The sequence below is a fragment of the Globicephala melas genome, chromosome 15 (genome assembly GCF_963455315.2).
Source record: "Globicephala melas chromosome 15, mGloMel1.2, whole genome shotgun sequence".
Classification (NCBI taxonomy): domain Eukaryota; kingdom Metazoa; phylum Chordata; class Mammalia; order Artiodactyla; family Delphinidae; genus Globicephala; species Globicephala melas.
The window spans coordinates 60,903,862-60,928,713 of record NC_083328.1 but is presented as its reverse complement, the minus strand read 5'-3'; the positions used below and the strand labels follow the sequence as shown (position 1 = coordinate 60,928,713).

At 45.2% G+C, this 24,852-nt stretch overlaps 2 protein-coding genes across 6 annotated transcripts in view; both read right to left on the bottom strand.

Moving 5' to 3' along the window:
- The window catches only part of EFCAB8 (EF-hand calcium binding domain 8), a 31,702-nt gene extending 25,426 nt beyond the window's left edge, over nucleotides 1-6,276 (bottom strand). Inside the window, 2 exon segments of the mRNA XM_060285319.1 lie at nucleotides 5,581-5,736; nucleotides 6,267-6,276. Of these exon segments, the coding sequence (XP_060141302.1) occupies nucleotides 5,581-5,736; nucleotides 6,267-6,276 (166 nt within the window).
- A 6,916-nt stretch (nucleotides 6,277-13,192) lies between these two features.
- MAPRE1 (microtubule associated protein RP/EB family member 1) overlaps nucleotides 13,193-24,852 on the bottom strand; it is a 35,205-nt gene continuing 23,545 nt past the window's right edge. For 3 of the 5 annotated variants that reach the window (XM_030830920.2, XM_060284898.2, XM_060284899.1), the window contains exons 6-7: nucleotides 21,752-21,904; nucleotides 18,360-20,103 (exon numbers count right to left, since the gene is read on the bottom strand). In XM_030830920.2, coding sequence (XP_030686780.1) covers nucleotides 20,047-20,103; nucleotides 21,752-21,904 — 210 coding nt within the window. In that variant the 3' untranslated portion in view covers nucleotides 18,360-20,046. Of the gene's footprint in view, nucleotides 13,834-18,359; nucleotides 20,104-21,751; nucleotides 21,905-24,852 lie in introns of those variants that run through there. The other 2 variants (XR_004034027.2, XM_030830921.2) reach the window with 2 other exon arrangements.

Genomic DNA, 24,852 nt, shown 5'->3' with positions numbered 1-24,852 from the left:
ATCCCCTTCATTCTCTGCTCCAGCCACCATGTCCCCACACCATTTCTCACCCTGCCACCTCAAGGCCTTTGCACCATCTGGTTCCTCCACAGGGAAGCCTTTCCCAGGGACTCTCGAAGGGGGCGGCCCAGCCCCATGCCTGGCTCCTACTTCCCCCCAAACCTTCCTCCTTACCAGCCTGGACATGAGCTTGGGCAGTGCAGGGCTGAGCCTGTCCCCTCTCTGACTGGGTCCTCAGCACGCAGCAAATGTTTGTTCCCAGAGTGTTTCTGTTGGCACTGGGACATGATGACTATGACTGGGGACCACTACCATCTGCGTTTATTCTTACTGATCACCTGATGGTGGCGGGTGGGGGCGGGGGCGGGGTGGGGGTGCTGTGAGGAAACTGTGGCACAGAGAGGTGGGATCGTGTGCCCAAGGTCACACAGCTGGTGAGTGGTGGCACCCAGACCATCCCCAGCCAGCTGGGGTCACGCTCCCACCCTATTCCACGCTCCTCATACAACACCCAGCACGGCACTACAGCAACATTTACTGCTAAACTGAGGAACAAATGAAAGCCTGAACGAAAGCTGCCCTGCTTAAAGAAGGAGCCATCCTGCTGACCTGAAGCGACAGCCAAGAGCCTTACACATTTGAGTGACATGTAACAGCCCCTCCGTGTATCAGATGGATGTCAGGGGACAGTCCCCGAGCACAGAGCTGTCCCCTCTGGAAAGAGCTGGCAGTCAAAGGGCCTTTGTGCGGGTTTAATGAACAAACTCCTCTTGACAACACTACAGGGAGAGTCCCTTTCATTGGTGTTTAAGAACTTGTATATATTGTCCACTGCTGTATTATTTTAATATCCTTCTTAAAAACAGTTTACTGAAAAAAATTTGAGTATAACAAGAGAATAGACACAAAGGTGTCCTGGAAAAGAAATGTACACTGTGGGAGCCAGTCAGGTCCCCTGCTCATCACGGCTAAAAGGAAGTGCTCACCCCTCACACCAAATGGTTCACTAACAGCTCTCGAAGCACAAAAGTGGAAATATCATGTCCCTGCGGAGGGGGCCCCTACATTCCCTAGGATCAGGCAGGAGGGACTTTCTGGGCGGCTCCCTGACTCCTGCCAGCTTACTCCTCTTGGCCCCAGTGACCTCGAACCCCACCCTCGGGGCCTCCTCCCTTCTGGCAGCCAAGCACCAGCCAGTCTCGCCTCCCCGGGCTGCTGCGTCTCCCCCAGGCTCCGTCACCTGCTCTGTCCTGTCGCTCGTCACGTGCCTCAGCTCTTCCCATCACTGTCCCTTTCTTTTCTGCTGGACACTCTCCTTGAACGACCTCATCTATTCACCCATCTCTACATCTCAGGAGAGAATTTCTCTCCATGTCCCTGAATATTTCCAAGTGTCCCCCCGGCCCTTTCAACTCAGCATGTTTAAAATCCAATTTCTTATCTTTATCCCGAAACTTGCTCCCATTTCCTGTGTTTACCATCTCTGCTAACGGCATCACCTCCACCCAGTCACCCAAGAAGAACACCTGAGGGGTGAGTCCTGTGGTCCTAGAATGGTGCACTGTCATTCTCCCCATCTTACAGATGAGCACACAAGAGGCACAAGAGGTGCGGGATTTGCCCAAGGACACACAGTGGTGCAGCGGGGATTTGAAACCAGAAGACTTTCTCCTCTCTGTTATAATCTCCAGGACCCCATGTGAGGCCATCACATGATGAGCTCTTTCAACAACCCCCCCAGGCTCCACACCCAGCCCGACCTCCTGGCCACCATGACACTTACCTTTCTCAAACAGGCCTAGATGTGCCACCTCCCCATCAGCCCCACTGCCGGAGTTCAGGGCCCTGTGACCCGAGGGCACCCACCAGCCCCCCAGGGCCACCTGGCCCCCCAGCCTTGCTCCAGGATGCCCTGCTCGCCCTCTAGCCCAGCAACACCTCTCCTATGCCAGGACCCTGCCTTGACCCTCCCTGTTCCCCATCTCCTGGGAAACTCCCACTTCACCTCTCCAGGCAGGTCAAGGATGACCTCCTCTGAACACAGTGGGGCAGGAGTCAGGGGTGGAGGAAGGGGGAGAGGTTCCCGCTGCACCCACACCTCTCTGTGTTGTCTGAACTTTCTACCCATGTACTCTTCCAGTGCCAAGTGCCCCCAGCTCCCCGCCCCTTTCTCTTCCTTTCTTTGTAATGCCAAGAGGTAGGATAATGGATTATTTATCTCTGTTTTTTATATACTTATAAGCATCTAAAAAAATAAATGCTAAATTAAAAATACTTAAGAAAAATGTTGTTTTATAATAACTTACATGGGAAAGAATCTGAAAAATAATATATATGTGTAATTGAATCACTTTGCTGTATACCTGAAACTAACACAACACTGCAAATTAACTATACTTCAATTGAAAAAAAGAAAAGAAAGAAATGAAAAGAAAAATGTTGTTTCCTAGCCTCCACTCTGCCCTCCAGGGGAAATAAGTACCTGTTCCCCACGCTTGTCCAGAGCGCATGCCTGCCCTTCTCAGCACACAGATCGTGGAGGACAGGATGATGCTGCACACTGGACTTACAGCCCTGCTCTCACTGAAGGGGCCTTCTTTCATCTACTTTAGCATCTGAGGTGCTCCACATGGTGGGGGTGCCCGAGAAGGCACAGGCTTTGGTGCCACAGGACTGGCCACTCTGTCGGGGCCTGTGGTTGATGCCTGTCTGCGCAGAGCCCCCAGGTGCCTCCCGCGGACAGTCAGGACCCCTGCTACAGGGCTTCTGGGAGAACTGAATAAAATCCAGCAGAGGCCTATATAAACCATAAGGCCCGGCAGAGCTTGGTAAAATGTCTGTTGGCATAAAGGGTGGGTGGCACTCAGACTGTGTGCCACCCACGTCCACCCAGGAGCACCTGAGCAGAAGGTAAGTTCCCCCTGCCTGCAGGCCGAGCTGCAGGGCCCCCTAGCCCGATGGTTCTCCCACGACCCCTGAGCAGCCTGCAGCCTCCCCCAGGCAGGCCCCACCGGGCAGCGGGCCAGGGGTATGTGGACACTTTCAAGACCAGCAAAACCACTACAGCCCAAAAAGGGAACTTGCAGAACAGGGAAGAGAACCATGTATCTCCCCTCTTCCCTCCGAGGCAAGCACAAATGGCCAGGGTTCCCGAGAAACGGTTTCAAGCCCATGCTCAGAATTCACCTCTTTTAAAGGTTTCTGAAAAAGGGTCCTATTTTCCCTTACCCTCCATCAGCTAAGAGTGAATTTTCCTTTCCTCCATTTTAAAACCATGGCCAGTTTTCTGTTTTGTTTTTTAAAATGAGGAAGCTCTTTTTACACTGATAGGAAAAGATTTCAAGACATATTAGGTCAAGACATATTCAAGAAGGGAAACTAGATAAAAATTATTTTTAAAAAAAGCAAGGAGTAGACAATTGTGCAGATCCTTCACAACGTATACGGATATCAAATCATCACTTTGCACACTTTAAATACATTACAATTTTATTTGTCAATTATACCTCAATAAAGCTGGAGGAAAAAAAGCAAGCAATAGAGCAGTGTAGACAGTAGTGCATATGAAAAGGAGGGGGAAGCAACTACAGGCACTCCGTGCTTCTGAAGGTCACAGGAAACAGAAGGCAGTAACGCCTGCAGGGACTGCATGCTGGATGGAGCAGCACAGTCTGTCCCAGGGAGACATTTTCTCTGTATACCAAGAAAAGGTATCATGAGAAAAGTGCCTTTTGAATTTTTTTTTTTGGAAAACGTTTGTAATGCAGCATTGTAAAAATACTGCATGGTGGTCTGCTTCGAAAAGAGGGAGAGATAACGGCACCTTTTGAATTTTGAACTGTGTGCCTATATTACCTGTTCAGAACAAAAGACAAACAGAATAAAAACTGTGGCTAAAGCTGGGGCTGTCGGGTCCTCTAAGACACAGTGGTGGCACCTCCTGGCCGCCAAATACCGACACCCGAAGAACTCTGATTAGGGACAATCTCAGTTTCAGGTCAGACACAAACTGTCCCTCCCCCACCTCACTTTGCTCTTCTTAAACTGACCATTTGTTACCCTTTCCTGCCAAAACACGGTGTGGCTGTAAAACTCAAATTGAGGGGGCAAGCAGACATGGCCCCAGCATTGGCGCTCAGAGTCTAGTGGACAGAAATAAAGATGACTTTAAGTATTCCAACAGGAATAATTTAAGTTTATGTGTATCTTCCCAAGGGCATAAATCAAGCTCTAAAGAGAAAAAAAGTTTGATGCACAAAGGATGTTCTTCACAATGTTATTTAAACTCAATAAAACCTAAATGTTTCATTTAGGGAAATGGCTTAGTCAACCAGTAGAGCACTTGCATTCACTGCTAATGATGATTCAGAAGACCACATAAAGTATGAAAAAACCCTTAAGGAATTAACATTAAGAGAAAAAGAAGGGTCTGAAATTACATAAAGTACAATTACAGACATGTGAAAACACACATAGCCATCTGGGGCAGAGAGGCTGACGGTGGCCCCATGATGGCCACCTCCTGGCGTTCATGCCCTCCTGTGATCCCTTGCCTTTGAGTGTGGCAGAACCTGTGACTTGCTCCTGACCAACAGAATACGGCAAAGGTGACAGGATATACGGGACTGTGTGTGCATGATTATGAGACTGTAGCACACATCGTGCTGGAGTTGCTATCTTCCTGCCTGACTTGAGTCTTGAAATCAGCCGTGTTGGTGAGTCCCACAGGGCCAGGAACTGGGCGGCTCCAGGAGCTGAAAACAGTGGCCCTTTAATAGCCAGGAAGAAACAAGAGCCCTCAGTCCTGCAGCTTCAAGGAGATGAATTCTGCCAACAACCTGGTGAACTTAGAAGTGGATCCTTCCGGGACTTCCCTGGTGGTCCAGTGGTTAAGAATCCACCTTCCAATGCAGGGGATGCGGGTTCAGTCCCTGGTCGGGGAACTAAGATCCCACATGCCGAGGGGCAACTAAGCCCATGCACTGCAACCACTGAGCCCTTGCGCCTCAGCTAGAGAGCCCACGTGCTGCAAACTACAGAGCCCATGCGCTCTGGAGCCCGTGTGCCACAACGAAGGGCCTGCCTGCTGCAACTAAGACCCGACGCAGCAAAAAAAAAAGTGGATCCTTCCCAGTCAAGCCCCAGATGATACTGCAACCCCAGCTGACACCTTGGCTGCAGCCTAGTGAGACCCTGAGCAGGGAAGCCAGCTAAGCTGTGCCCAGACTCCTGACCAACTGAAATGGTGAGATAATAAACAAGTGCTGGTTTAAGCCACTAATTTTGTGGGAATATTGCTACACAGCAATAGAAAATGAAGCATACATATGAAACTGTTTGGAAGAAAACATACTGAAATGCTGATAGAGATTACCCAAGTGTTTGGATTAGGGGTATTTTTTTCCTCGGTCCCAAATAGCCTCTAGTAGGCTTACAATACCCACACAGTATAACGATGAAAAGTTTTAAAGGAGATACTGGATATAAAAACACTTGTCAAGTCTGCACCCTTCACCTACACCAGGTCCTGGGTCCCTCCCTGTGCAGAAGCCAGAGGCTGAGCCCATGACGTAGCCTCACCTCCAGTCGAGTCGACCTCATCTTGAAACATTTTCTCCATCTGGGCCAGGTGTGGCTCAGTGAACAGCTGAGACTCGTGTTGGAAGTCGGATGTCTGGCTAAGGGAGACGGATGGTGTCGGGGAGCTGAGAACCTCCTTGTTCTTCTGGGACCCACCTGCAGAGGACACCTGGAACACAGTTGACTACAGGAACCAGGCCCTGAGAGGGGTGATTTCCTGAGCTGAACAGTTTCAGCACATCTTATTGAAAGAGCACACCTTTGGGGTAGGTAGTGTTGTGGTGTGTTACTTACTGATGCAAACAAGTAAGTCTTTAACCACTTTTAGGCCTAGGAAGCCCAAGGAAGATCTAGACCGCTTCTCCTGACTCTGGGGAGTTAACTACTGTTCCCCTTTTACAGATGCCACAACTGAGGCTCAGCGAGGTTAGCAGACACAGCCAAGGCCCCACCTCACACATCACAGGACTCGACAAGGTGCTTCAGCTGAGTAACTATATAGTTTCAAATCTTCAGTGGTCAGAACTCAAGAGCCCAAGGAATCCAGCTCCATCTTCTCCAGCCAATGTGATTCTGTGCTGACCAGCCCAGACACCCCGGATCAGGTCAGATCACCTGTGCGCGACAGCCAAGCTCACGCAGTCCCCTCCATCGGGGGCTCTCGGCTTCCGCCACCTCCTGCTCACCTTCCCGCATTCTCCACCCAGCCTTCCCCATCCCCCCAGCCCTCAACAAAGCTTCCCCTCTGCCGCCCCTACACGTGACTCATTTTGACCCTTAGCAGAGTGTTGCAGGTTCCTGAAGACTCAGGTCATCAAAGGCCACCTCCCCCAAAAGACTCCAGGTGTGGACTATGTGATAACCATTGGGTGTTGCCCACTGAAATGCACTGCTTTGGGCCTTGGGCAGTGAAGACGACTTCGGTTCAGAAAGTCAAAAGACAAGGTGGAGTTTGGACTACTCACTCTCCCCACCCCAGTCACACCAAACGCAGTGCTCCTCCAACTGTGAACTTTCCTTCATTCCCTCAGGGTCTAGGCATATTCGTTGAGTGCCAGGCACTGTGGACACACCATCGAACAGAGTGGAGACCTGCCTTCACGGAGCCCAACAGATGAGCTAGTTAATGCTCTCACCAGCCACGCAGGCCCCAAGGTTGGAAATCCCACCGCCATCTTTGGTTCTTCCCTCTGCCTCCCTTGCATTCTTACTGTCCTTCCTATTGATTCTTACTATGATCCATCTCCTATACCTAGACCCTCCTCTCCCACATCCCTGCCCCACCCTAAACCCTAGCCTTTTGCTGGGACAAGTACAATGACCTTCCCCAACTGGGACCAGAATTTGGTCTTCCCTTTAAATCCACCTCCCAAAACACTGGCACAAATTATCTTTCTGGAAGGCAAATCTGATCACGACTCGATCCCAGCTGACACTTTCCAGGCTACTCCCATCATCCCCAACTCCTGAGTGTGGCACTCAAAGCCCTTTGCAATGTAGCCCTGATCTGTCTTTCTAGTTGTAATGCAGACACCATGGTCCAGGCACGCCAACTGCTCTCCACCACCCCCCAACACACAGACAGCATTCCACTTCTCCTCACGTCTTTCCCTCTATGCAACACAGACCATCATCCCCAGAGATGAACTCCTACCCATGCTTCAAACTCTGGCTCAAATGACACCTCCTCCAAGGAGCTTTTCAATAACTTTCAGGTGAGAGTCATCATTGCCACCTCTGTGCTTCCAAACTCTTTGCTCCTATCTGCCTTGCATGCTTGACACCTGTGCATGTCTATCCATATGTGTGACAGCAAGGTGTGATGGGAAACACACGGCTGTAGAGTCCCAGAGCTCTCTGGGCTAGAATTCTGCCTGGCTCCCTGCTCCCAAGCTAATTTATCATGGGCATATCACATCACTTCTCTGAGCCATGAGTTTCCTTATCTGCAAAATCTCTCCCCAGTATCCACCTTGAAGGGTTGTGGTGAGATAAAATGACACCTGAACACATGTGAAGCCCCAACAAATTGTATTACACAATCAATGAGAACTCCTGTTATTACTCCCCATCTCACAGTGAGCTCTTTGAAGGCCAGGGCATTTTAAAATTATCTTGGTTTAATCTATACTAATTCTATTTTCCCCAGCCCCAAGCACATAATGGACACTAAATACTCATCTGGCTTCATAATACTTTGTACAGCCCACCCCACCATTATCACAACTTAGCTGGACAAAATTAAGTACAGTCCATGTAGAGACTGCAAATTGGTGGCCTCAGTTTTATTGCATTTGGCCCACACAATGCTTTAAAAGGGAAAACCAGCCTACTGCAGTAGACTTGTTACTTTGTAAATATCTCAGCTTGCAACTCCCCGTGCAGAGGCTGATAAGCTGATAACCGACAGACTTGGATGCCCATGAGTGATGTCTGGTGGCTCTGGAACACCCCCTCCCGTTATCAATTCTGATGGCTTTCTTACCTTTTGAGATAAAGAGCTCTCTCTGAAGTCCTCAGAAGACACTGGTCTTGACCTAGAATAGGGAATCATAGTTGCTTTAACTCCAGTCTTTGTAAGGACCATGTGGGAGGCTGACCTAGCTGAGTCACAGGAGGGTGGGAAAAAAGTCAAGGTCAAGGGAGAGGACGGCTGCCCCGTGCCCATGGACCCCCAGCCCGTATTTGATGAGCACCCCTCTTCTCATAGGGGATCCTCCAACAGGGAGTTTTTCTAGAGCTTACTATACCTGTGAGCCGCCTTTCCTCTGATGGGAAAGAGTTGTCCTGAGGCCCTGAGGCTTCTCAGGTTACTATACTCCTGGCTTAATGCCAGAGGCTTCCTAAAGGGAGTCACCCTTTCTTCAGAATTAGAAAAGGCTTAGGAGGCCATGTGGGGGTCCAACTATAATTCACAGAGTAGGGAAATAAGGTCTGCGGCAAGCACATTTCCAAAGGGTCAAACACATGCACCAAAGGTGGGGCAAGATGGGCCCCTGACTCTCCACTGTGTGCACGCACCTGCCCTCAGTGCCCCTGGAGGCAGGACTTCTCCTCACGCAGCACGGGGTCAGGTGTGAGTGTGGGAGGGGTCCATTCCATGGAGCTCTGCTATGAGAATACAAAGGGCACATTTCCACTGGGTCAATGGCACCTCCACAGATGATGGAAGACAGCATTGTGTTAGGATTACTGGAGTGTCAATCCACCTCATCAGCAAGTACCACCAGCAGGAATCAAGAGGGCACTCTAGGATGGCATGAAAACTTTCATGAAGGCAACTATGAAAACTCATCAGCATAAGATGGAGGAAGAGAGGAGGAGGAAGACTGGCCCATGGTGTCCTAACCTAACCGTGTCTTGGCGACAGCTCAGCTATAAGGACCAAAGGAGAGAGAAGAGCCAAAGGAAAGGAGACTTGGAAGCCAGGAACCAGGGTAACTGAGGGAAATGCCAGAAACATTTCCAGAAAACGGAGCAATGAGGGAAAGTGGCTTAATGCATGTGATGCTGGGCTGTCCAATTAGAAATAAAAAACAAATACCTAGAAATACGGGGACTGAAACTTGAGTGGCTACATTTAGGGCATAGAGAGAGGAGGGGAAACACACAAAAGACAGGATGAGTCAACCAGGAAGATTGGGATGCTCCAGAGTGAGCCAAGATGATAAGAAATGAAGGCCACTGAACACGGCGATGAAAGGTCACCAGTGAGAAAGCTGCAGAGGTGTATTCATAAGTCCATTTCTGTTCAGAATATATACCTGTATATGTTGCCACCTGCATGGAAAGAGAGCCTGGAAAAATAAACTCCAAATGTAATGTCAATTATTTCTGGCAGGTGAGATTACAGAGAATTTCTATAGTCTAAAATCATGCATTTCTCTATTCTTTTTTTAATTCAAAAAAGGTTCATACCAATCTTTAAGATTTATTTCGGGCTTCCCTGGTGGCGCAGTGGTTGAGAGTCCGCCTGCCGATGCAGGGGGCATGGGTTCGTGCCCCAGTCCAGGAAGATCCCACATGCTGCAGAGCGGCTAGGCCCGTGAGCCATGGCCGCTGAGCCTGCACGTCCGGAGCCTGCGCTCTGAAACGGGAGAGGCCGCCAACAGTGAGAGGCCCACGTACCACAAAAAAAAGATTTATTTCAAGGGAGTGAATGGTGGGTAGCAATTTACTCATCTGTGAAAGACCGTTGTACAAGAGTGGTTGCTGGGAATTCCCTGGCGGTCCAGTGGTTAGGACTTGGCACTTTTACTGCTGGGGTCCGGGCTCGATCCCTGGTCAGGGAACTAAGATACTGCAAGCCATGCAGTGCAGCAAAAAAAAAAAGTCATTGCTGCAACATCGTTCAGAGCAGCAAAAAAATAAAGTGAATGACTATCAGTAGAGGAATGGCTGAATAAATCAGTACACCTGCACTCAGGACGTTATCCAAGGAATCAAAAGGATGAATCTGACCTTCGGCAGACGACTAGGAGGGATTTCCATGAGATACAAAAAGAATGCACAGAATGATGCCAATATTTATAAAAGAATGACAAACAGGTACATGCTTATACATATAAGTACGTGTATACACATACACACATCTGTAAATGGGACTACCCTTAATAATTATGGGGCCAAGAGCAGAAGAACAAATATTGGTCCACACAGCAAGTCTAGTTATTTAAAACGTTTATAAATTATTACACTGCTAAATAAAATACATTCTATTCTCCTACCTTCACAAATACACTTTCATAACAAGCTGGAAGGCCAGGTTCAAATTTAGAACTCTTGAATTCCTCAGCTCACTGACAGAATTTGGCAGTGTGGCCTCCAAGCCCTCTGCCCAACCCCATGTCCTCTCCATCCTGCTGAGGGGGCTTGTGGATGGTGGCATGTGGACGGACACCCCAGCCCATACACCCAGGCTGCATCTCCCCCATGCCTCCACTGCTCCATGGTCACTGCAAGCCTTGGCAAGGCTGCCCTCAAAAATGACGCTCTGAGGAACAGGCCTACAAAGACTCTGGAATCAGCTTCCAAGTGATTTGGGTGGGGAATTCCAGTACTTAGAGCAGGGGACGGGGGGTGGGGGGAGCGGGCAGCACACCGGTGGGGCCTGAGTGGCCATCCGCTTAGCCCCTCGAACCTACCTCATCTGGTGGAGAGGGACATGGCCAGAGGAGGGACAGAGTGGGATGCCCTGAAGCTCAGCCCGGGGCAGAGGCCCTTCTTGCCTGGGTCTAAGGGGGTACTGTACTGTCAGTACATACAAAATTATGAGTACATGTGGATTATGGGGAGTTGGGGGCCAATGTGGCAAAAAAAGGTAGGCCAAGAATAAAGGAATACAAAAAGGTGCACTAACACAAGGCACGTGTATCACCACAATTATATTAAGCAGCAAAGCATTGGTATGTATACAGAAATCAAGTATACTTTGTTTTGCTTTAAAGTCCTGGTTAACATGTGATTAAAGTTAACATCACTGATGAGGGAGCCGAAGGCCCTGCCTCCTGCCGCGCTGGTCTCAAGATCACCACTTCCGCGGTACCCTCCGCAAACATACGTAACCTGACAACCCCAAACTGCAGGACATTCTACAAAGTAACTGGGTTTTACTCTTAAAATCTGTGTCATGAAGAACAAAGCCTAAGGAACTGTTCCAGATTGAAGGTGACTGAGAGAGCTAACAACTAAAGGCAATGCGTGATTCTGAACTGGATCCTAGACTGGGTGGGGAAAAGGCCTAAGGGCCTTTATTAGGACCATCGGCAAAATTTAAACATGACTACATTCTTAGATAATATTGAATTAATGTTGTTTCCTGCTTTTGACAACTGTTCTGTGGTTATACAAGAGAACATCCTTGGTCTTAGGAAATACACACTTGGGTATTTAAAGGTAAAGGGACACAATATCTGTAATTTATTCCCAGATGGTTCAACAAATGCATACGATGATAAAGCAAATGCGGCAAAATGTTCACCATATTAGTCAGTCTGGGCAAAGGGGAGTTCTTTATACTATTCTCACAACTATTTAAATCTTTTTATTATTTTATAAATAATTATTTTAAAACTACAATAATTATTTTATTTAAAACTATAATAATTAATTTATTTAAAACTACAATAATTATTTAAAACTACAATAATTATTTTAAAACTACGAGTTTTATGAGAAAGGGAGGAGCTCTGTATGTTCATGGACGGAGGCCACAAAGGGGAAAAAATATTGGTTGAGGGCAAGAGAGACACCCAAGAGCAAAGCACAAGAGTAAGAGGCAAAGAGAAGTACTAGTCCTCTGATACTGGAAGAAGAGAAGATTCAGCTGTAGAGTTAAATATCTATCTGGAATGAGAGCAGGTAAGATCAGAGGAAGCCTCCTCTGAGGGGAAGGGGGCCAGGGTGTGGGGTTCGGTACAAACCTGGAAACAGGGGTGAGAGCTTAGAACTGCCACTAGGGAAGTAGGTGGAGGATGGGAGAAAAACTGGTTTGCTAAGTAATTCGTTTGTAAGAATTTACAGGGGCAGATGACTTAAGGCCAAATGCAGTTAAAGCTGTCCTGGAAATCTAGCTCAGACAGGCTCAGCTCTCCTGTTCGGCCTTTAATCTCAGGCAAGTGGATTTTAGGGCCCAGGTGTCCAATCTTTTGGAGATGACTTTAACCCCAAACCCTCACTCACCCTGACCCAATTTGCTCTCCCCAGTTAACACTGCTGGCTATATTTGACAGAGGCTTATTGGTTTTCAACTTCCTTCTCGACAGAGACATCTTGACAGCTGTCCCCAAGTCCAAAGTAGCTCCTCTATGAAGTCTCTGTGAACTCCGAGGGCCTCAACCTGACTGCAGGGTCAGCTGGCCACACTTAGAACCAGGAAAATGAGATAGAATTCCATACGCAGAACACAAAACGGAACAGCAGAATCCATCCCACAAACCATAACCACAGCCATGCTTCATCTAATCTGAGACATTCTTTTTACGGATGAAGTTGAACTTACAGCAGACAGTGACAGGAGGAGCTACAGCACACAAAGCCAGGACAAGTATGAGTGGAGAACGGCCCATAGGACAAATACAGCACAGAGCGCCCACAACTCATGGAAACTGTGGAAAATGCCTGGGAGCTTAATGATAAAGCAGCGAAACCAAAAGGCCAACTAGCCCCCACAGCTGGAGGACAGTGGAAGGCACAGCAGCTCTCTCAACATAAGATGCGTGAGCTGCAACTCTTTGAAAAGAGGAAGACTACAAGAGCACTGTGTGTAAGATGGGAGTCCTATAAACCCAGACTTCATGGCAGGCCTGGACTTGATACAGCACTGTTCAATCTTGCCCCTGGCACAATTCAGCAGCATGAGCTGGCCAAAGGCAAATCTCTTGGGCAGAATTCAACCAGGGACATGGATTCCAGACTTAAAGATACCCAGCTGAATCACATTTCACGATGACCTAGATGTTACCAAAATGTTAACTGTTCACCAAGCCAAGACCCCTCCCCACATCTTCACCACAAAGAGAGCACCCACATAGAGAAAAAATTCCTGCTCCCATTTCATCAACAGTGGAGACAAAAGACTTTCAACGAAATGAAATGTCATAAAAGATGCAGGTCTTTTAAATCAGAGTTTTATTAAACTAGGTATTAATAAACGAGAAGGGTTTATTTAAAAAATAACAAAAACAAAAAAAACAGAGACAAGGCCGATTTGACTATTCCCCACTGTCTTTTGGTTTGGGGCTTTCATTTTCCAATCCAATGTTATCATTTCTACTTACAGCAGCCCCTGCGTTTATCAACATTTTTACATGGGCCAAAATATGCTAAATTCTATCACAATAAATGTAACTTTCCTTCCCAAAGAAGAAACATGAGAACAAAGGGGAAATAGTAAGATGCATTCATTCCACTTCTTAGGTAAGGAAAAGTTCAGAAAACCCACATCTAAAACGAATAAAATCGTGATCATCAATAATTCAAGTTTATTAACTCAAGAAGCAGGAGGGAAGGTGTTTAAGAAGAAAAAAATCTCGTAGATAAACCTCTGCACAAAATAATTCTGGAAAAAAGTTCAAAGTCCTACTTGAGACTAGTTCAGGCATCGCTTGCCGATCCTAAGGAGATTCTACTCTGCTCCCTAAAAGCGGAGATGGAATGCTGCCGGAAGGCTTCAAGGTCACAGTCACTGCTCCAGGGAAGGCAGCTCCACTCCACTCAGCAGCAGCGCCAACTCTGTCCTCGCCAGCTTTACCACTGCGGGATTTAAAACGTCAAAAATTGTAACCTAACATACAATTTATATGTGTGAATTAGTCTTCAGTAAAGCTGCAATTATTCTTCTCAGCTTTATAAAATTTATTGAAAATTTTAAGGCGCAACTTGATAGCTAAGAAGACAGGCTTTTTTCTTTTCAAAATCGAATAAACAAGACAGAAGCCAATGACCATTGGAACTGGAGGGGACCCTGAGGATTAATGTCAAGATCACACCTTTAGTTGAGACTAACAACTCAACTCACATGACATTTAAAACAATGCTCTTCCTACCACACTGCCAAAGAGTACTCAGGATTCACATACCAAAGATTTCAAAATACCATGATTCAAGAAAAACAGCAGATTCTTGGGGTGGTTCAGTACCTAATTACCCATCTCCTCCCCAAGAAAGAAAGAAAAGAAATTAAGTCAGAGAGTTACAAATTCTTAGGAAATTTCTAAAAATAATTTTTATTTCATTCAACGTTGAATTATTGTTTCTTCTCTCAGCCTTTAAAATTACTAGGGAGGGAGGCGCACACACAGGGGCAAGCTGCGATTAGCCTATAGCTACCTGTAAAAAACAGGTTATTCCATTCTTCCTAGTAGGGTTTAAAATTTCAAAGTAAAAACAGGAGTCATATATAATTACACGTTTAATTCACATTACGTTGTAAAAAAACATATAAAATACAAAAAAAAAGGCAATATCAGTTTAGAAACCTTTAGAATGCTAAAATCCAGATGACCCTGAGGTATGCTGGATCTTAAAATCACTAGAACAACTCCAAAATATACAAATGGGCCCAATCGGAGAAATATAAATATGAACGTGATGAAACAACTGTGAAGCAAGACAGGAAAGAAATCTGAAGGCCACCCAAGCTTAGCCTAGGATAAACGGTGACAGATCCTGGGTGCAATATATTTAGATTCTTGCACTAAATGGTGGTTCAGGGATGGATGTATTAAGCAAAGCTCTCCCTGCAGCTTGCAGCCTGTGGGAAAAAAAGCCAAACACATGTGTTGAGCCACTTTTTACTTCATCTGTCAAAATCTCTTCTTTTAGAGTCAAAACTTTTATTAAAATACAAAAGGATGTACGCTTTACAAACCATTTCATTGTCAGTGCAAATTTTTTCAAAACTTCACATGCAAAATGTATGTAGTTCATGCTGAGAAACATTGTGCTCGTCTCTGAACCAAAACTTTCTCAACTGTTGAAAACTGGCCTCCAGAGGCAACACTTGCTGGAACTGGGCACTCTCCCACTCTTTCTGGCTCTGGTATCCTACTGGCTTTTACAGACCTAAGTAAGTTTTCCTGGCTCAGAAAGGTTCCTAGGGAAACCATCCTCGCTCATCTCTTCACTGAGCCAATGAAAAGCCATGCTCTGCAGACCAAGGATGCAGGGCCTTGGGAAGGACCCTGGTCCTGATCCTTGGCCTCCTGATCACAGCACTTCTCCCTTGTTCATTTTGGAGAAGGGCTCCCCTTTATATGTTCAGTCTACCCACTTGCATGCCTGACCTTGGCTTAACTTTAATAGTCTAAACTGCAATTTGTGAATCATCCATGAAAGCCGAATCTTAGAAACTCATCTTTGTCCCCGCTGGAAACTAGTAAGAGCCACAAAGCCAGCTTTGTTAAGACCTACCCCGATGGACTGAATCTCACTACAGCTTCCCAAATCTCCTTCTCCCACCAAAACTAAAAATTAAAGACATCAGCAAATGGAATAAACCGCTCTTCCTCCTTTTCCTCATACCTACATCAAGCCTATCCTCACCAATTCCTACAGACTGCGAAAAATATTCAAAGTAAACCAGGAAAAAGTTAAGGAAAAAAATTTTTAACTTTTAAGGTAAGACATCCTACAGAATTCCAAACTGCTAACAGATCACTTTGTAATTCTAAATCTATCTCTTGATACCATTCACAAAGTTCTAGGCTTTGATGGCCAACTTGCTTTGCTTTTCAACTGATCACAAGACAAAGATTTGCCTCTCCCTACCTGCAGAAACATGTCTGTGAAGGCTACTAACATTTTACAATTCAGAATATCAGAGCATCCAATACAAAAGAAATATAGGTTACTTTAAATGTGTGTGTGTAGGGCTGGACTTGCTTACCTACATAACGAAATTAATGAGGCAACCTGACCACAACCTCAACAGAAAGCTCTGTGCTCCAGGCTAAGGTAACACTGCTTTCCAACTCAGATTAAGCCAAAAGGGAAACAGACCTTCACAAATTATACCTGCATAACAATCTGGCTGAAGGCATCTGGGATAATGGTTCTAAGCATAGTCAAGTTCAATGTAAAAGCACAGAATTCCTCTGTGGGCTTTCTTTCGGACAAGGACTCTGCATATTCATCTATACTGTCACATATGAAAACTGAGAAAAAAGCTGCAAGTGTAAGAAATAAATATGAACTCATCGGGTTTTAAAATTTTATAACTGGAATGTATGAATTCAAAAGTACGACATACTCCTCATTTTAAAACAACAGCAACAGTGCCAGACCAGCAAAATGACTGGTGACTCACGAACACTAACCGAAGGCTCAGGTTCAGCTTGCAAAGCAATTACTTCCACTCTGTTGACAGCAGTCAGATTTGGGTCACCCACATACTAGCAAATTAATCCGATTAGGCTGATCAGGCTTAAAGCCTAGGTTTTGTTCGTAGACTATGGTGAACTATGGTAAACATCACAAAAGGAGCTCCTCATACCAAATCTCACAAAACAATCCTTAAAGAAAATCTTCCCTAGACTCATTTTGGTTGTAGCAAAAGAAAACTGCTTCCTTTCCAACACCATATTATATTCTAGAGAGTAAACCCTGAAGAAATACCTATCTTTAAATCAATGAATCAATTACTGAATCAATGAATCTTCATTTAAAAGAAAAAGGGGAAAGGTGTGTGTTTAGAACACGATTTCACCTGGGGGAAAAACAGGATGAAAATCATAGTCTGAAAACTAAAAGGAGCTGGACTCATCAATCCCCCGCAAGCTGAAAAAGAAACATTAGAAGAACTTGTTACTTACTTTACAAAATAACTCCAAGTCTATCTTAAGGATCACCCTCCTGAATTGTGCCCTAAGCTTTTCTGATCTATAAACAATTTCAGACTGGATCAAGAACCCGTGCAGGGCTTCCTAACGCTGTGGTCACCTTTTGTTTCTCAGCTCATTCTGATCTCAACAAGCACCCAGTGAGGGAGGCACTGCAGCCAACACCATCATCCCTGTTTAGCAGGTCAGAACAAGAAAAGGGATCAATTAGCTCAAAAGTCACAAAGCTAGGAGGGACCTACAAGGACTCCAATCTGATATCCCCCCTGCCAGAATTAGACTTGAACTTGCAGGCATAAATGTTAGGCCAAAAAGTACAGGTCTGAGGACTACATTAAGCCCCGGTCACCTGAGGTATACAGTAAAATGCAGATTTCTAATCTCCTGACTCAGAATTTCTGGGATTGGACTTCAGAAATGAATGTCAATCAAGTTCTACAGGTGATTCTGAAGCCCATCAGTTTGAGGACCACCAGCACGAGTGAATCCTAAATCCAGCCATCTGTTTACCTATACTGCATGCAACACAGAACTTGCCAAGCAAACTAAGCAGCTAATTCAAGTTCACCGCACCAGTGACCCAACCTGAATTAGTCACATTAGAAGACTGTGCCTCAGCCTAAAGAGTCAGGCCAATGGACTTACTAGGTCAGAGATACACACAGTTAACAGCTTCACTCTTCCCAAGGTAACGTCTCAGCTGACATTACCCAAAATTATCTTGGCAAACTCCATGCACTCCTGGAGGTAGCCTCTTGTAAATTACAAACACATGTGGTTTCCAATTCCTTCTTGAAGATGTGTAACATTTTAAGGAAGGTTTCATACCGTTAACTTCTACAGGAAGTAACGTGGGTGTAACCCTAGTCAAAATCATCATCTAGTTGGGTTTACAGAGCATCCATAATTGTGGTGGGTACCCTACAGAGCATATAGAAAACTACCTTCTGACCATTTAACTTTCTTTTATACTGAAAATGGCAGCACGTCACCTTCTGAACTCGTTTCTTACAGCACAGAATTTTAAAAGGGAAGAAAAATGGTGATGACTTCAGGTTACAGATTGACTGTGTTCACTGCCTTTGAAACATACTTTCAGGGAAAAAAAGTATTGCCCCATGGTATCCACCAAGCTCTGTCCTATATACCTCTGGAGGAAACAGCCTGAAAAGGTTTCACGGTAGCTAGGCCAAGCCCTGGACTTCTGAAAGACCTCTCACAGTAACATGAGAGTGTGAAACAGCAGGAGGCTGAGAAATGTACTGTGAAGAATGGAGAAAAAAGAAACAGCCTTACAAATAAGCACATTTGGAAAAAAAAAAAAACAGTGAAGGATTTCAAAAGATCAGTCCTAATTTAAGAAGGAAGCGTGGGTACCTTACCATTTGAACCTAAAATAATATACCCAGGGCAAGACAAATTTCAGAAGACATGACACTCTTGAAATACAGAATTTTATTTAGAAACTGTTTAAAAGTAGCAAAAAACCCTGTCAAGACAGACCAGGTGGAAAATGGGTTCCCAATAAAATGGAATTTTAGGGCAACAAAAGTCTAAAAGGCCACAAAAGAGAAATAGCACCACTGTTATTTGAACAATGGCTAGTTACTTGCATTTTTTGGCATTGTTAATCACTGAATCTGGGTTTTCCTCTGAATTCCACACAGAGCATGCACTACACAACAATTTTATCATAAAATACCTGCTTGCTACACACATTTTAGGACAAGCTACCACCAGAAACAAATCAATACAAATACATCAGGGGCAGAACAATCTCAGTAGTGGGTAACACATTTTGCAGAATTCTGCCGAACAAAGGAACTGAATAGGCTGTGGGCAAAGCAAATGAGGGAGTTAAGGAATGAAATATTTTAAATATTAATAATTAACTCAGACATGGTACTGTATTTTCTGCAAAAGAAAATTAACATTTAGTAACACGCTAACATTTTTATCTCCGAAGAGATTAGTGCACTGGCAAAGTATTCCGATAACAGTGGAGGGCTGTGGACAGCAGGTACCGAAAACACCCAGCCTTGCAGATCCCAAGGTAGCAGTGGCCTTCCTTCACTGATCACTCCCTTTGCCAGAGGTCCAGAAAGAACTTGCAGCATGATCACCTGCCTGCTGAACTTCCACTCTAAGCAGCAAACTTTAAGGAGCCAAAGAGGAGTCCCCAGTGGGCAAGGGGAGCAGAGAAGAGAAACATGTTAAATGTAAACTTAAAAGACAGTAAAATGGGACACAACCCCCATTCAAATCCCAGAGATGCGGGCAAGTCCCCAAAAGTAGTTGTTAGATTTAAAAACTGGACACACCTCATTTCAAAAAAAAAAAAACAAAACAACAACAACAAAACACAGTACATAGAAATATCAGGGATAACTGGAAAAATCACCAGAGAAATGTTCTATGAAAATCAAGCTCTTCGGCTCAACATGTCTCAGGGCTGAAACACACCCCTCTATTCATCCAGGCAACAATGCCTCTTGCTTCTTATCAGGGATGCAACTGGTCAAGGACACTAAATGGCTTTACAAAGTAACTTTTCAAACTTTCCTTTTGGGCCAAGGTCTGGGCCTATGAGGATCAGGCAGCCCCGTGAGGGCTGGGAACAGCAGGTCCCAAAGGTTCCAGGTTCTGGCCCTTCCTTCCCAGACACAATGTCAAACACACAGAAGCTCCTGTCACGTTACATTTGACATTTTGAAATATGGAAGCATCTTTTAAATACTCTTAAGGCATTTATTTATTAAAACGTTCTCTGTCAAGATTTCACATTAGCTTAAAATTCAAACCAGTCTTTACACTTCTCTACTGAGGTCTCCCCCTTCTCCAGCCATCAGTGCTACCAGCATCCACACAGTGAGCCCCATGGTCAGCCTCTTTGTTCCCTGGGTGAACCAACTAGATGTTAATACTGCTCTGCTACAAGGTAAAAGCTCCTAACTCAAACTTATTGGAAAAGGAGTGAAACTTCTGCAAAGTGCACTTTAAGAAGAGGTACTTTTTGCTTATGAAAAGAAACCAGTGAGTCCTCTAAGAATAATAAAAGGGAATATTTTACAGTTAAGCACATGATTTGGAGTGAAGAATTCGGATGATGCTCAGCTGGTCCAGGCTGTTAATACTCTTCTTGTTCCTCCTGCGGGCCCCCTTCATCAGGTATCACGAAGCCTTCCTGAAATGGGAAAATGAGAGGGGAAAGCTATTACTCAAGGCTAAATGAAAGATCAGTTTCTACTGTGGGTTCACTTTCCTCATATTTAAAGCCTCTCAAAGTCAACGGTTCGTCCTGTCTTTACCACACACTTGGCATTTAATGGCACAAGGCCAAGTGACCACTATTTTATTAGTTAGGCAGTGGAATCACATCCCACAAAAGGCAAAAACTGAGCACAAATTTACTCTCAATCTTTCAGGGGTGATGGATGTGTACACTGTCTTGATTATGGTGATGATCTCACACATCAAGTTGTACTTAAATATGTGCAGTTCATTATGTCAATAAAGTTGTTTAAGAAAATTTACCCTCAAAAATCCCTGAAGTCACCATAATGGTGCCATACCATCTCCTCTCAATAACTGTCCATACAGCCAGCTTTTCCTTCATTCATTCTTTTGCCTGCACTTAGGAACCATGCACACATGCTACTGCAGGTGTTGTGGGTGTTCTGTTTACCCAAAACACCCACAACACACGTAATAGCTGCAAGGCTGAGCCAACATCAGAAGCATGGGAAAACATCACACCCATGGCTCCCACCTCAAACTTACTCCAGGGCATCTGGCATGTGCTAATGGCCACAATGCCATAAGAATTTAGACTTCCCCTTCAACCTCCATCTTTTTTTAACTAAATATCTATGGCTAAATTTACTTAAGCTATGACTCTACTAAAATAATACTCAGACTAGATCGAGGACACCTATATCTTCAACCCCTTTGTTTGTATTATCTGGCACAGAGCAAGCCCGAAATAAGGATTTATTGAACAAATTATCAACTTTTCAGTCATCTGTCTTAATCCCCCCAAATTCACTTGATATGTTTAGAGCACACTATTAGTAACAGCATTAATGCTGCCTTATATTTGTATACTGCCACATACTATGAAACACGTAGACATATACTGTAGTTTGATCCTAAAGACCTTGCTAGGCATGCAGAAGAATTATAAATAATTGCAGCCATTAAACAGTGGACACAGCAAGATGTCAAATCCTAAATCTAGGGAAAATCAGTTTTCCTTGTTCAGCTAACATAGCATGATTAACATCAGCAGATATGGCTGTGTAATACACATGGATCCCAAGAAACTTGACCACAAAGCACTTTGGGGAAATAGGAACCAGATACACTCCAGGTTGGGAGGAAAAAGGTACACTCTGACAGCTGTGGGCAGCAGACATCAAATAGGGGTCATGTGCCTGGTTCTCCAGGGCACGCCTAGGGCCCTATTAAAAAGAAGGCAGACCTCAGGCTGAGGGGTCCAAGCTGAAAGGGGTGGAGTGGGGATAGGGGGGTTAAGAGCACCTTGTGGCACTCATGACCTATCAGTGGTCACAAACTACAGAAGCAGGGCAGCCAGCCACCTGAGTGTCCTATGCCTGCCTCAAAGGCTCACAGACCTCAAGGCAGAGGCTGAAGCTGGGCAGTAGTGCCCTCTCTGGCTGACTTTAAGGGTCAAAGATGAAGTCTTTTGATGAATGTTATGCTGAAACACAGCAAGCATCAGTACTGAGTTTGCCGAAACCAACCAGAAAAAATATTTCTATCTTCTCTTAGGTGGCAAAATGGCAAGAAAATATCCTCACGTCAATACGTACATCTGTGGCATAGAGAATGTCCACAATCCTCTGCAATACAGGGTTGTTTTCCCCCTCGTTCTCCTGGCAAATCAATTCAATGTTCCTTAGCTTTCCAAAGTAGAAATCTCTCTCTTTCTCCAAGTCTTCGACGGTAAGTTTCAATACGTTGACCTGCACAAAACATTAGAAAGGGTTAGACACCTGGCATTCGTGCACCAACAACGCATCAGATAAACTTCTAACCCAAAAGGAGATGTGGGCTTTCATCAAACTCTCTAACAAGGACAAAACCCCACTTTAGTTTAATGTCAATTTTCTTCAGCCCCAGATAAATAACACGGCCTTGTTCATGGCACCCTGACTGTAACAATTCCCAGGAAAGGACAGGCTATATCATGGAACATGCAGGAACTTCTCAGGGACTAAGACAAGATCAAAGAGAAAAACCCATAGGAGCCTGAGACAAATACAGAAGCAGAATCTACAACCTGGCCCAGCAGAGTGGCTGCCCATCATATACTGAGTCCTTACCAGGGCACTTGGTCAATCAAGTTCAGGTCTTTCTGCAAGTTGAAGTCAATGGTAAGAGAGGGTCTGGTCCAAGGGAGCAGGGTAGAAATGATAAGCCAGGAGGGGAAAACTATCTAAAGATGACTAATACTAGCCAAAGACAGCTAGCACTGAGGCAGGCCTGGGCATGGAAACTCAATGGTTCTTTCTCCCCCCAGTATGTTGGGGCTAGGGGGCGATCCATGACTCAAAAGAAAAGCATCCTCTGATGAGAGGGTCCCTGCATCACTCTCTCTCCCAAGAGAGTTTCAAAAGGGAGAGAAGACAGCAGAGGCAGGGAGCAGACCCCACCACATTCCACCGCTAGCTCCCCTGAGCATCTTGTCAGCTCACACCACTTGTGCTGCAGGATCGTCCAGGAGCCCCATTGAGGGACTCTAATTTCCACAAAGGGGCAATGAAGAAATAAATCTCAGTGCTTGCGCCAGGACTCTATCCAGCCACAAGTAATAGAAGTCGTAACAACTCTCACAGCCCTTTGTGTATTTTAAGCACGGTATGTCTTCGTTCCAGTATACTCAAATCTATAATGTGAATTCAATTTAACTCTCACCGAATGCAAAATACATGGCATAGGGTGCAGCATAAAATCCTCACAGGCCTTACAGGCTAGGGCGCCGTGGAAGGCCGAGCCAGGGAATCAAAGGTACAGCTGCTGTAGCAGGGAATTCTGAGAGCCAGAAACACCAGAGAGATCTAGTCTACCTTCTGAACTTCTAGCTGCAAAAACAAGGAAACAGCTTATCCAGCTTCCCTGATGAAGAAGCCAGACCCAACCGAAGGGATCAAATCCTGTCCCTTCGTAACCTGCAGTTGAGAAGCATCCAGAGATGATCCAGAAGCAGGTGACTGGAACCACCAGGACCATTCTGTCAAAGAATTAATTTCAACGTTCAACATCAAAGGCCTGAAAAGACCAAACTAGAGTCAAGGTTCTAGATACCCTCTCACTATTCCTTTAGCAACCACAGAAATCACTTTTAAAAATAACTGAAAGGATTTCCCTGGCAGTCCAGTGGTTAAGACTCCGCGCTTCCAATGCAGGGGGCATGGGTTCGATCCCTGGTGGGGGAACTAAGATCCCACATTCCGCACGGCCAAAAAGTAATCCCCCAAAAAAATTTTTTAATAAGTAAAAATAATTGAAAGTTTCAATAAAGTACTAACACCACCTAGTCACCAGCAAAACGAAATCATCCATCTGCCCCCACCCTCCCCACCCCTGCTTTAACTGCTATTTGTTGCCTTTCCTTAAACTGTCAGTCACTCCCAAAGTGGAGTGAGTACAAGAAGGGGACAAAAGGGCAAGAGTAGACTATCCCCAGTAGTGGAAGCTGCCTTGGATCTTCAGCCCAAGGTCCATGAGCCAGGGAAGAGGCCTTCTAGTCACAAGAGAAGGAAAGGGAAGTCAAAACAGCTTCACGAGGCACGGTGGCTTGGAGTCCATCTGTACACACACGTTACACTAGTGCCTCCCTCACAAACCACTGAACACTTCTCTGGCCTACAAATCAACAAGGGCACCAGAACCCAGCCGGATTGGTCCCACCCACAAGGCCAAAGCAGCAGCCCTCCTTGACATCACTCAATAACTATGAATCCACAAGAAACAACACGCATAGACTAAGTCATCAGCTTTCACTTGGCACTCTTCTAACTGCTTATTTATAAGGTTATTAAAAACCTGTGGCCAGTAATCAGCGTCACTCTTAGAACACTCTCTTATAGTTAAGTAACAGCTGTAACCTAAGAAGCCCAAGGAGAATGCTTTGGGCCTGCACTGGCCAATAAGGTAGCTATGAGCCACATGTGGTGTTTTGAGCCCTTGAAATGTGGCCAGTGCAATTGAGACAGGCTGTAAAGATCAAACACACACTGGATTACAAAGACCTAGTACAATGTTCAAATGTAAAACATCTCACTGATAATTATTTGTAATGATCGCATGTCAGAATGCTAATATTTTAGATATATTGGATAATGTGTTATTTGAATTAATCTAACCTGTTTCTTGTTACTCTTTTCAATGTGGCTACCAGAAAACTTGAAGTTCTATATGTGCCTCACATTTCTGGTTTACATTCTATTTCTACTGAACATCAGTGCTTTGGACTAAAATCAACTAAAAGAACATTTCTCCAGGATGACTTAACAGTGTGGAATCATTGCAGATCTCCCAAAGTTTATGAACACCACAAGGTAATTTATGTAGAATACACTGTTCTCCTCTTAGCCCACCAAGCCCATGTGGCTCTACTTTCCCCACATCAGTCGTGTCCCCCAGACCTCCACACCTTTATCAAGAAGGGTCACCACTTCAAATACTTTCAGGGTTAGAGACATCATGTAAATGAGCCATGGGAGTCAGTAACAGGGTGTGCTCAGGACTTTGGCAACCTGGAAAGAATCTAAAATCCTTCATATTAAAAAGAATAATAATAAAAATCAAAACCCTGTTCAGGCCAAACAAATCAGTTCTGAGGCAGGGCTGGACCAGCTGGCTGTGAGCTGGGTCCAAACCTCAACTCAGGCTATTTAACCTCTCCAAG